This window comes from Scomber scombrus, chromosome 4 (assembly GCF_963691925.1).
Source record: "Scomber scombrus chromosome 4, fScoSco1.1, whole genome shotgun sequence".
Taxonomy (NCBI): Eukaryota; Metazoa; Chordata; class Actinopteri; order Scombriformes; family Scombridae; genus Scomber; species Scomber scombrus.
In genome coordinates this window covers 33,190,221-33,202,287 of record NC_084973.1, presented here as the reverse complement: position 1 = coordinate 33,202,287, position 12,067 = coordinate 33,190,221, and the positions used below count along the sequence as shown (strand labels likewise).

Below are 12,067 nucleotides of genomic sequence, written 5' to 3'. Positions count from 1 at the left end.
GAAAGATGAAGCAGCATCACATGGAAACACTCAAGGAAAGTACAAGTGCCTCAATACTTCAGAGCAGTACTGGAGTAAATGTTACTTTCCACCAGTGAGTACAGAACAAACAGGTTCAAAACATTATTTGTCAAAAGGTTTATTATTCTACACGATCACACATTCGGATGAAGGGTTAAAGGTCAGCTGATCAAAGTTCTTCTTCGTGTATTTTCTCTTCAGATTTTGTCTCATCAGCTGATTTGTCCTGCTTGAGCTTCTTGATGTAGTTGTCGGTCTTCAGGTGTTTGGTTCGACTCTCCAGACGAACATGCCACTCCTCCCTTAACCTGAAAACACACACACACACACACACACACACACACACACACACACACACACACACACACACACACACACACACACACACACACACACACACACACAAACACACACACACACACACACACACACACACACACACACACACACACACACACACACACACACACACACACACACTATTAATATCAATAGTGATGGAAACTGTGTGAGATAAAATAAGTTCAAATTTAAAAATACTCTTCGGAGTAGGAGACAATGCATATCTAACATATATATCCAATATGTATCAACGTGCCAATACCTCACTGACAGTTAATGGCCTTCACACACACACACACACACACACACAAACACACACACACACACACACACACACACACACACACACACACACACACACACACACACACACACACACACACACACACACACACACTTCTGTGTTGTCTGTCCTCACAACTTCAAGATTTGGTTTTAAGGTGAAGGTAAAATTAAGGGTTATGTTAAGGTTAGTTTAGAGTTATGTAAAGGTTGATTTCGGGTTATATTAAGGTTAGTTTAGAGTTATGTTAAGGGTAGTTTAGGGTTATATAAAGGTTAGTTTAGGGTTATGTTAAGGTTAGTTTAGGGTTATGTAAAGGTTGATTTCGGGTTATATTAAGGGTAGTTTAGGGTTATATTAAGGTTAGTTTAGGGTTATATTAAGGTTAGTTTAGGGTTATATTAAGGGTTATATTAAGGTTAGTTTAGGGTTATATTAAGGGTTATGTTAAGGTTAGTTTAGGGTTATATTAAGGTTAGTTTAGGGTTATATTAAGGGTTATATTAAGGGTAGTTTAGGGTTATGTTAAGGGTAGTTTAGGGTTATGTTAAGGTTAGTTTAGGGTTATGTTAAGGTTAGGGTTCGGCATGTGTTTGTCATGGTGTTAAAGTTTATATAAGATAAGTCTCCAGGAAATGAGTGTAAGTCAATGTAATGTCCTTTGAAGTGATGGAAACACAAGTGTGTGTGTGTCTGTGTGTGTGTGTGTGTGTGTGTGTGTGTGTGTGTGTGTGTGTGTGTGTGTGTGTGTGTGTAACCTAACCCTCACTGTCAGCTGTCCTCACTATCTGTTCACTGCAAGTTTTTTGGATTATTCCATTTGTTCTTTCAGCTGCTGATAATCCTCCTGACCTCAGCAGATACAGACAGACGGATACAAAGACAGACAGACAGATACAAAGACAGACAGACAGACAGACAGACAGACAGACAGACAGACAGACAGACAGACAGACAGACAGATACAAAGAAAGACAGACAGACAGACTTCATTTGAAAGTGTCTTGTGTCTCACTAATCTGGTGTTTCCAGGTGGTTTCCATAGCAACCTCTGCTTCCATTGAAACACCTGAACAATAAAACTTCTTCTTCATGGCTCAGCTTCAGTCGCTAACGTTAAAATCCACAAACCACACCAGAGATGTAGCAGTCATGGACTCAAACAGGAAGATCAGGATGAAGTGAAACACAACGTTTTACTCTTTATGAGTGTAACAACTGTAACTGAGTACTTTATCCAACCACCTGTTCAACAAGCATTAACATGTAGAAACAAGATTCTCCAGCATGTTTTATACAACCTCAGCATGCTACTAAAGCTAATAAAAACTCCTGTAAACGTCACTGCTGGCTGAGACTAAACAGCTCCTCCCTCTACCAGCGATCCCTGCAGCAGTAGATCACATCTGCAGCAGAGGCAGGAGGACAGAGGACAGGATGAAATGTCCAACCCAGACGGGGAGCTCCGGTCCTCTGAAATGATGCCAACGTGGAAGTAACTTAAAACTGCTATCAAAAGGCCACCAGGGGGCGACCGTTTTGGTGTCAAAAGGACTTCCGTCTCTATACAAGTCAATGGAGAATTCACCAACTTCTCACTTGATTTCTAACCTCAGTAAACGTTTTCAAAATGTGTTTATGGTCTCAATCGCTAGTTTAAAGCCTTCTTCAATGCAGTATGATGTTCATTTGGGACATTTTGGCCTCCCTGATTTTATATGTGACGATAAAGCAGGGTATGCATTAGGGCGTGGCTACGTCGTGATTGACAGGTTGATTGGTTCACAGGTTCAGGAGGGCGCCTCATGCTCCTCCTGATGCCCATATAAGTAGAATCCACCGGAAATGTTCAAGATGGCGCTGCTCAGATCCGATACTATTGGCTTCCGAGCAGCAGTCCACAAACCAATGGGTGACGTCACGGATGTTACGTCCATTTCTTATATACAGTCTATGGTCCAACCACAGTCTGGATTTGTAGCTGGATTGAAGCTCAGAGTTGCAGCTTCTAGTCAGCGCCATCTTTTGGTCGGATGTTGCCTTTCACACTCTAGAAACAAGCCCCACTCGCTTGTTTGTGTGTTTTTACAGTTGCTTTACAGTGCTGTTGGGATTTTAGATGACTGACATCAGTTCATTAACTGTGGCTAACCTTTGTGTCGTCCTCCCGGGTCAAATTGACCCCGTCTGTTTTGACTCTTCCTTCTTTCCTTCTTTCCGTCTGTCCTTACTCCCTCCCTCCTTCTCACTTTCTTTCCTTCCTCTCTCTTTCCTTCCTTCCTTCCTTTTGTCCTTCCTTCCTTCTTTCCTCCCTCTATCCCCCTTCCTTCCTTCCTCCCTTCCTTCCTTCCTTCCTCCCTCCCTCTTTCCTCCCTTCGTTCCTTCTCTCTTTCTTTCCTCCCCATTACCTTCCTTCTTTCCTCTGTCCTTCTTTCCTTCCTTCCTCCCTTCCTCTTTTCTTTTCTCCCTCCCTCCCTCCTACCTTCCTTCCTTCCCTTCTTTCTTTCTTCCTCCCTTCCTTCCTTCCTTCCTTCCTTCTTCCTTCCTTCCTTCCTTCCTCCCTTCCTCCCTCCCTCCTTCCTTTCCTTCCTTTCTTCCTCCCTTCCTCCCTCCTTTCCTTCCTTCTTCCTCCGTTCCTTCCTTGACTCGAGGACAACAGGAGGGTTAATCCAGACATTTCATGTTCTGATGTATAAATTATATGTTACCAGTTATTATTTTTAAAAACGTGGCAGATTTCAGATCAAGTTCCAGACTGTAGACTGAAGACGTCCTTATTGAATATTTCAAACAGAGCATCTTCTAAATTCAGCCTGTGTATCTGAGCTTCGTGTCTACGCGTCAGCCAGCCTCCATCACTCATCGCTTTGTCATTATCACCTCGACTCTCTGCAACACATTTTTCCAGACCTCTACCCGGGTCACACATAACGGACACAATTAGCGGGGACTAGAGCCGGGGTTAGAAGTGACTGGGGGGGCAGATGGCGGTGTAGTTGAGGGGTACATGGTAAAAGATAGCTGGGGGATTAGGAGATACATGGCATTGATAGTCGGGGGATTAGGGGTACAGAGTAATGGATAGCAGGGGGATTAGGTGTGTTGAGGATGAGGAGGCGGTGTGAGGATAAGGAGGGATAGAGGAGCCCATGACTGGAGTTAGGAGGGATAGGTCTAATGGTTGGTGCAATGCTAAGAGGTGAAGGTTCATAAAGGAGGATACACGTGTATGCTATATGCTTAAGAATTATAATGTAATGAAGGAATCTGATTGCCGACAGCTTCACTGTGATAAAGCAGTTTCTAAACTATCTACTTAATACAAATTGAAGCGCTGATGCAACATGTGGCGGACCAGGAGATAACCGACCCTCTGGTGTCAGATTACAGTGTGGACCCTCCTCTTGGATTATTTATTTGATGAGGTTTTAGATTTGTCCTACTAAGACATCTGCCAATACAACGAAGGTGAAAGAATTCAACCCCCCCCCAACCAACCTAACCACAGTGCAATCATGAGACTTAATTTTCTTGGAAACAACTTTTATTTTATTCTGATTGGTAACGTTGCAGTTTGGTGGAAACTTCTTAACTGCATATTAAGTTTTGGACATGCTAAGTTTCCGACAGCGACAATAATTATTGACATCAAAGAGGATTGGTCCAGCCCTCTTTCTGCTCAAAGGCCCCGGGTCAGGTCTAATTTCATGATGGCAGTCATGGAATAATGACATCATTTTGATGAAATACTGTCAGATGGAGTTCTTCCATACATAAGCAGAGCAGATAGTCACACTGAGCCTGATTGCATCCTGCTACACAAGAGCCACAGATTCTGAACAACAACCTACATTAACTTTACTGTGAAAGTCTCCTTCTTAGCTAACTTACAAACATGAACGCACATCTTGTCCTGCAGCTTAGCTTGATGAACGAGCCACCGAACAAATTTTAACCAGAGAGAAGTAGACCACTAATATCAATTATGTAAATATAATGGTATGTAAACATACCTGCAATTGTCACTTAAGACCCATTAGGTGTTGGTCTGGTTGTTGCTCTGTTAACAACATGCTGTCTGTCCACGACTCGTAGTGACAGCAGTGTGTTTACTTTATCTGCGTTCATTTAGTGTAACACCTGCCAATTGCTGTCAATCAAACACTGACACTAGCACATACACGCCCAACCAGCTGCTGTCAATCAACACAGACACTGATATGCTCCTTTGGTGCTGTCCAACACCAACGCTGAGACACCTCTCCCCAGCTGCTGTCCATCAACACTCTGATTCATTCTTCCAATAAAACGATGAATACATTTAAAGTCATGTTAACATTATTTTTGACTTCTATGAAAGATGCTTAAATGTGATTGGTGAAAACCCAACAGCAATATCTTATCTTGCAAAAACGTGTTAATCAGTTATCAGAAACGTGGTTGGAGTTGTTTTGCAAGTCATATAAAACCTGTTTGATACTGACAGAGCTCACTCACAGCTTCATCAGCAGCATGGTTTTCATTCATAGCCCCACACAAACATAAACTGTTGGATCTTCTTTCATGCTAAATAAATGGCATCAAGCATCTCCAGAGCGTCATATTTTTGGTTGTTTTATATTGAAGATCTTTTTATTTTGTCAGTGACTGTACAGGATGGTTCAGGTTTCAGTATGTCTGATGTTTAGGCTCATTAGTGATCATCATTACTGAGACCTTTAACAAGCTGACTGTCTGAAAGGGTCGGCGGGTGTGTTTATCCTGGTATGTCCTCCCTCTTGCTGAGAGACATGGCTGTTTGTAATGAGGATCTGTTTTTAGATGTGTCTATTTACCAGACAGGCATGTGTCCAGCACCACTGAAACCACATTCATCCTCCTTTTGATCACAGATTCAAAGAGCTCAATAAGTTGGTGCTTTCAGGATAAAGACTTTTGCAGAGTATACAGTGTGTTTTAGAGATCTGAGATGACTTCACAGATTAATCATCATCATCACTGCTGAGCTATCAACATTTTTATTCCACACATTCTTCTTCCATGTCGAAGAAGAGACAGGAGCTAAAACGGCCTGTTTCAGACAGAGGCTGAACTGAGCGGCTGCATAAAGGACCAGTAGAAGATAAATAAGGAGTTTTTAGAGACACAGAATATTAATATAGAAGCTGGAGATGTGAAGAATATGAGTCCTCTTTAAAACTGTATGTTGGTTAGTTTTTAACCATGCTAGCAGAATGTCTCAATGGATGGAAATGAGGGTCCACCTCTTTAGTCCAATCTGAAATATTTCAACATGTATTCAATGGATTGTTATGAGTGTTAGTTCAGGCATTTGTGTTCCCTTCAGGATGAATCCTATGGACTTTGGTGATCCTTTGACTTTTCCTCTAGTGCCACCACGAGATGTTTGTTGAAGTACAACTATTACGTAGATTACTGTGAAATTTGGTCCACACATTCATGCTTTCCTCAGGATTCATTATAATAACTTTTCATCTAGAGCCATCATCTGTTCAAACATTGAATTTGGATTATGATAAATGTCTTTTGAACCTCTGACTTTTAAATCTTGTCCAGTACTTTCATTTATGACCAAATACCTGCAAAACTAATGACACTCCCATCAACCTCCGCTGTGCTGTGCTTTTAGTGCTAACTAGCAAATGTTAGCATGCTGACATGCTAAACCAAGGCATTGAGCATGGTTAATATTATACTTGCTAAACATGAACATGCTAGTTCAGGTTCAGCCTCACAGAGCTGCTAATGTGGCTATGGATCTGTTTTCTAGAGGTTGACTTGCGGCTGTATAACTAAGTGTGTCATTGTGGTGTTGAGCAGGCTGATATGATGTTACTAACTTCTGGAGTGCGCTACCGTTCATCCTCTCCTCCTCGCTGCAAGAATTCTCGGAGTGAGCATCAATCCTCTTCTCCCAGAACGTCTTAATGTGGAGTCTATCATGGATCAGAGCCACATTCATCTGCAACAACATAACACTGGGTGTCAAACTACTGCTGCTGTTAATACTGTCTGCAACAACTGATACTACCAGTTAATACGTACCAAACACCAACAAGCTGAGACTCTGTTTCAGCCCCTAGAAGTCACCAAGACTTAGAGCTAGAGGTAAATTGTACTTTCCAGTTTACTGTAAGTTCTAACTGAATTCAGTAACATCTGAAGTGTCCCAGTTGGTCTCCAAGAGTCAGTAAATGGTTTAAAACTGTAGATTTAAGTGTTATGTTAATGTAGAAACATCTAAGTGGTCAAATATTTTCCTCTGAAACCTAGAGTTAGAAGTATAAAATGGAAAATCTCATGTGAAGTACAAGTATCAAACCAGTGGTGGAAGAAGTAATCAGATAAGTATTATGAGTGATGTAGTATGCAGTATTACAGTAAAAGTACTGCAGTATTATGAGTGATGTAGTATGCAGTATTACAGTAAAAGTACTGCAGTATTATGAGTGATGTAGTATGCAGTATTACAGTAAAAGTACTGCAGTATTATAGTGATGTAGTATGCAGTATTACAGTAAAAGTACTGCAGTATTATAGTGATGTAGTATGCAGTATTACAGTAAAAGTACTGCAGTATTATAGTGATGTAGTATGCAGTATTACAGTAAAAGTACTGCAGTATTATGAGTGATGTAGTATGCAGTATTACAGTAAAAGTACTGCAGTATTATAGTGATGTAGTATGCAGTATTACCGTAAAAGTAGTGGTTTGGTCCTCTGACTGATATATTATTATTATGACATCATTAGATTATTAATAGTGAAGCATCAGTGTTAGAGCAGCATGTTACTGTTGTAGCTGCTGGAGGTGGAGCTAGTTTACACTACTTTATATACAGTTAGCTAGTTTAGTCCAGTGGTTCCCAACCTAGGGGTGGGGCCCCTCCAAAGGGTCAGCAGATAAATGTGAGGGGTGGTGAGATGATTAATGGGAGAGGAAAGAAGAAGTTTTCAGTTTTTTGGACTTTTTCTCTAATCTTTGATTTTTGCTGAAATATTGGATCATTTGAACATTTATTGAAATGAAAGCATGTGAGAAGTTTAGAGGGAAAAATCAGTATTTGGTGGAGCTGTTAACAACTCATAGACATCTGAAATGTGAGCCGACTACACACTGCTTTCTGGTTTCATCTTTAACAATGAGTTGTATTTATAAAGCTTGTTGTATTATCCATTGTGTCAAATCTGCATCTGAAAAGTAACTAAAGCCGTTTTCAGTTTTTTAAAAATTGTATCCGAGTACCTGAGTGAAAGTACTTTTTCCACCACTGCTTACATCTGTACTTAAGCAAAGTAAATGTGTTTATTTACTTTCCATCACTGGATAATAAAACCACTAATACACATAATATTACAGCATTAAGACTGTTAGTGGTACTATCCTGGTTGGGATCACAGTTTTCAAGACGAGCTCACATAATCTTACAGGTGATTAAATGTTAATAATGTTATTATGACACCCAGCAACAAATCAGATAAATAACATGTAACCAGCATGTTTCATGTACTGTATTATGTAAATCTGATGTACTATTAAAGCCATCCAAACATAACATGCAGATCTTTGAACCGACACCCAATAAGTTATATAATGAACTTCAGGAAAAAACCAGCAACTACATCAGAGCAGACTGAATAAAAAGCTTCCATGGACTATAAAGACTGCTAAATGACCTCAAACACTCAAATTTAAAAATGTTTATTATTATTTAATATGTGAATTATTTTAGGTTTAGTTATTAAAATAAAAAAAGAGAAAACACAAACCTTTGTTCAGAGTTTCAGCTGCGTGTCCGTCAATCTCGCAGGGTGGATGATCTGTGCCTGTGTGTGTGTGTGTGTGTGTGTGTGTGTGTTTTACATGTGGACAAGCATCCTGTAAATCACTCATTAAATCAGCACATGTCTCTCTCTCTCTCTCTCTCTCTCTCTCTCTCTCCCTCTCTCTCTCTCTCTCTCTCTCTCTCCCTCTCTCTCTCTTTCTGTCTCTCTCACTCTCTCTCTCTCTCGCTCTCTCTCTCTCTCTCTCTCTCCCTTTAACTTGACAGTGGGGACACACAGAGTGAAAGACAAGGATGAACAGAGAGAGAGAGAGAGAGAGAGAGAGATGGAGAGAATGGAATGAAAGACAGAAAGAGACTCAGGATGGAGGGAGGCATCAGCCATAGATCTTAGAGGTGTGAATTAACTTATTTATAGATTCAGTTTTTTATTACTCACCTTCACTGAAGCCTCAATTCTAATTGGCCCTTACAGGTTTGAAGAAACTGTTTAAAGTCTTCGTGGACATGATTGACTGCTGTTGTTACCACGGAGAGATGTTTCTGTCTAACAGCAGTACAGCTTTATATAGCAGTGATGATCTGTCAGCTCACTTTGGTCTGGACTGAAATATTGCAACAACCATTGTATGGATTATGATTAATTTTTGCGCCCATATTAATGTTGGTGATCCTCTGATGTTTCCTCTAGTGCCACCATGAGTTCAAACTTTTAGTTCTTCATTGAAATAATTCAACATCTGTTCATCCAGGACAATCGACTAGTCAACATTAAACTGTGTCCAATACTTTGGTTTACATCTGAGTAACTTATCATTTAAGGCATTGAGCTTCTTTGAGGCGTATGTGCTCAGTGAGTGGACGTTTTAGGGGCTAAGATTAGATGCAGAATTGTTTTTGTATTAGTTTGTGTTATTACCTCCGTCCCCCTCTCATCATTTTTCTGTTTGTTATCATTTAAAACGCTTTGTCTCATCCATAGACTGTTTATAAGAAATGGACGTAACATCCGTGACGTCACCCATTGGTTGGTGGACTGCTGCTCGGAGGCCAATAGTATTGGATCTGAGCAGCGCCATCTTGAAAATTTCAGGTGCATGCTGGGAAAGATAAAAACACGGATTCTACTTATATGGGCATCAGGAGGAGCATAAGGCGTCCTCCTGAACCTGTGAACCAATCAACCTGTCAATCACGACGTAGCCACGCCCTAATGCATACCCTGCTTTATCGTCACATATAAAATCAGGGAGGCCAAAATGTCCCAAATGAACATCATACTGCATTGAAGAAGGCTTTAAACTAGCGATTGAGACCATAAACACATTTTGAAAACGTTTACTGAGGTTAGAAAATCAAGTGAGAAGTTGGTGAATTCTCCATTGACTTGTATAGAGACGGAAGTCCTTTTGACACCAAAACGGTCGCCCCCTGGTGGCCTTTTGATAGAATGCAGTTTTAAGTTACTTCCAGGTTGGCCTCATTTCAGAGGACAGGAACTCCCTGCCTGGTCTCACTTAATTTCACCTAAAGTAATTCTTAAGTGATATTCATTTTCACCAGTAGAGGGCGCTAGCAGCTGTGTTTTTTTTTGTGACTGGCGCCGTAGTCCTTTATAGAAGGAAGTTAGCCTAGTCATAGCTTAAGACTGTTAGAATAGCAGCAACGGAGGACAATACTCATTCTAGTCTTTTTGTTGTGTTTTCAGTACAATAAAATCATCTGGCTGAAAAGTGTCATCATTCAGTGTGTTACACAACTTTCATAGGAAGCAATGAGGCGTCATCTTGTATCACAGTTTTCTGTATTGGGTTGTGTTTCCTCTTTCTGTGCATGTGCTGTCAAATTGGTGAAGATGTTTTCTTCATTTGCTTCTGTATATTCGTATAATAGATCACAGCAGACATTTTGACTTGTCTTGAACATGAGACTCTTCTTACACCAGTGATGAGATGTCAGTCATCTTAGTCTAGAGATGCCATGAGGACACACACACACAAACACACACACACACACACACACACACACACACACACACACACACACACACACACACACACACACACACACACACACACACACACACACACACACACACACATACATATACACATGATGTATGTTGGGAAAAACAAAACATTTGTGTTGTTTATCTTCAATTAGCCCAGATGTGACAGCTGACAGAGTGCTGACAGTGTGTGCGTGTGTGTTTAGGTGTGTGTGTGTGTATGTGTGTATGTGTGTGTGTGTGTGTGTGTGTGTGTGTGTGCGTGTGTGCGCGTGTGTGTGCGTTTGTGTGTGTGTTGGAACATTTACTCAACACTTTGCAGGAAAACTGACCCGGACAAGTGATCTGTGTTTATAATGATGTCATACACACTTAACAACTCTCAATGTGTGTGTGTGTGTATGTGTATGTGTGTGAGTGTGTGTGTGTGTGTGTGTGTGTGTTAGTGTGTGTGACTGACATATATATCCTGTAGTTCATGAAGGCACGCTGTGTGATTAGAAGTAGAAAGTGATCTGGTTTTACAATCATGTCATGAACTTCAGAGCACATTTTATGAGAGGTATGTGTGTGTTTTTACTTGTTTCTATCTTTGTGAGGACCAGTGTGAGTTTTAACCCTTGGAGCTGAGTGAGGGACATTCTTGCCAGTCCTCACAAATGGCAGTTTAAGGGTTAAAACTTGATTTTAGTACAACTTGAGGTACTTGTACTTTACTTGACATTACTTTTACATTACTTGACTTTACATTTATGCTACTTATACTTTATAGCCCATTAAATTACAGAGTGAAATATTGTACTTTGTACTGCACTGTACTAAATACATACTACTTAGTAAAGTACAAGTACCTCGAAGTTGTATTTGAGAAGTTCTTGAGAAAATGTACTCAGTTACTTTGCACCATTGAGCTGACGTACAGTTCAGGGGAAGGGGCTTGTGAAGGCATTATGTCAGTTAGGGTCCTCACAAGGTTAGAAGGACATACGTGTGTGTGTTTTTAGTCAGACAGGGTGATAGCATGTCTGACTGACATTTCAACCCTCTGAGGGCGTGATATGATGCTGTTCAAGGGTGTTAAACACACACACACACACACACACACACACACACACACACACACACACACACACACACACACACACACACACACACACACACACAGACAGCCTGTTATAATTCAAACATTCCAGAGTCACACGGCTGTGGATGTGACTCTCTAACTAATCATCACGTCATCACAGTGAACTGATCCACATCAGAGTTGTAAAAGTTACACTCCTGGAAGGCCTCCACTCAAAAAATGTGTTTATCTTCTTGTTCTTTGACTGTGATGTTGTTGTTTCACAGCTCTGTCTCCTAGAAATGACATTCATGTATGACTAAAATGCAGAAGTAGAGACATTTTTCTGTCACGTTTACTCTAAATATAGTAATGATGATGATACTGAATGTATGTGCGTTGTTCTGTTTTCCCCACAAAATTCTGAGTTCCTGCGTTTCATACACACACACATACACACACACACACACACACACACACACACACACACACACACACACACACACACACACACACACACACACACACACACACACACACACACT

The 12,067-nt window shown here is 40.7% G+C and overlaps 3 protein-coding genes across 3 annotated transcripts in view; 2 read left to right on the top strand and 1 right to left on the bottom strand.

The window, feature by feature from the left end:
• Positions 1–12,067, top strand: part of LOC133979436 (uncharacterized) — a 1,726,912-nt gene that overhangs the window by 903,079 nt on the left and 811,766 nt on the right. The window lies entirely within an intron of this gene.
• Positions 1–12,067, top strand: part of LOC133978633 (phosphatidylinositol 4-phosphate 5-kinase-like protein 1) — a 94,975-nt gene that overhangs the window by 36,106 nt on the left and 46,802 nt on the right. The window lies entirely within an intron of this gene.
• LOC133978746 (protein FAM240B) lies at positions 191–6,632 on the bottom strand. Its single transcript, XM_062417060.1, has 2 exons — positions 6,508–6,632; positions 191–329 (listed from the first exon to the last, which is right to left on the bottom strand). The coding sequence occupies exons 1-2, from the start codon at positions 6,627–6,629 to the stop codon at positions 191–193; spliced, it is 261 nt and encodes an 86-aa protein (XP_062273044.1). The 5' UTR covers positions 6,630–6,632.

What these genes read in the sequence shown, in the direction of transcription:
- LOC133978746 (XM_062417060.1), bottom strand. Translation starts at nt 6,629, where the DNA reads ATGAATGTGGCTCTGATCCATGATAGACTCCACATTAAGACGTTCTGG. An exon ending in AACGGTAGCGCACTCCAGAA is followed by an intron (nt 330 to 6,507) that starts GTTAGTAACATC and finishes GTGTGTTTTCAG; the next exon opens with GTTAAGGGAGGAGTGGCATG.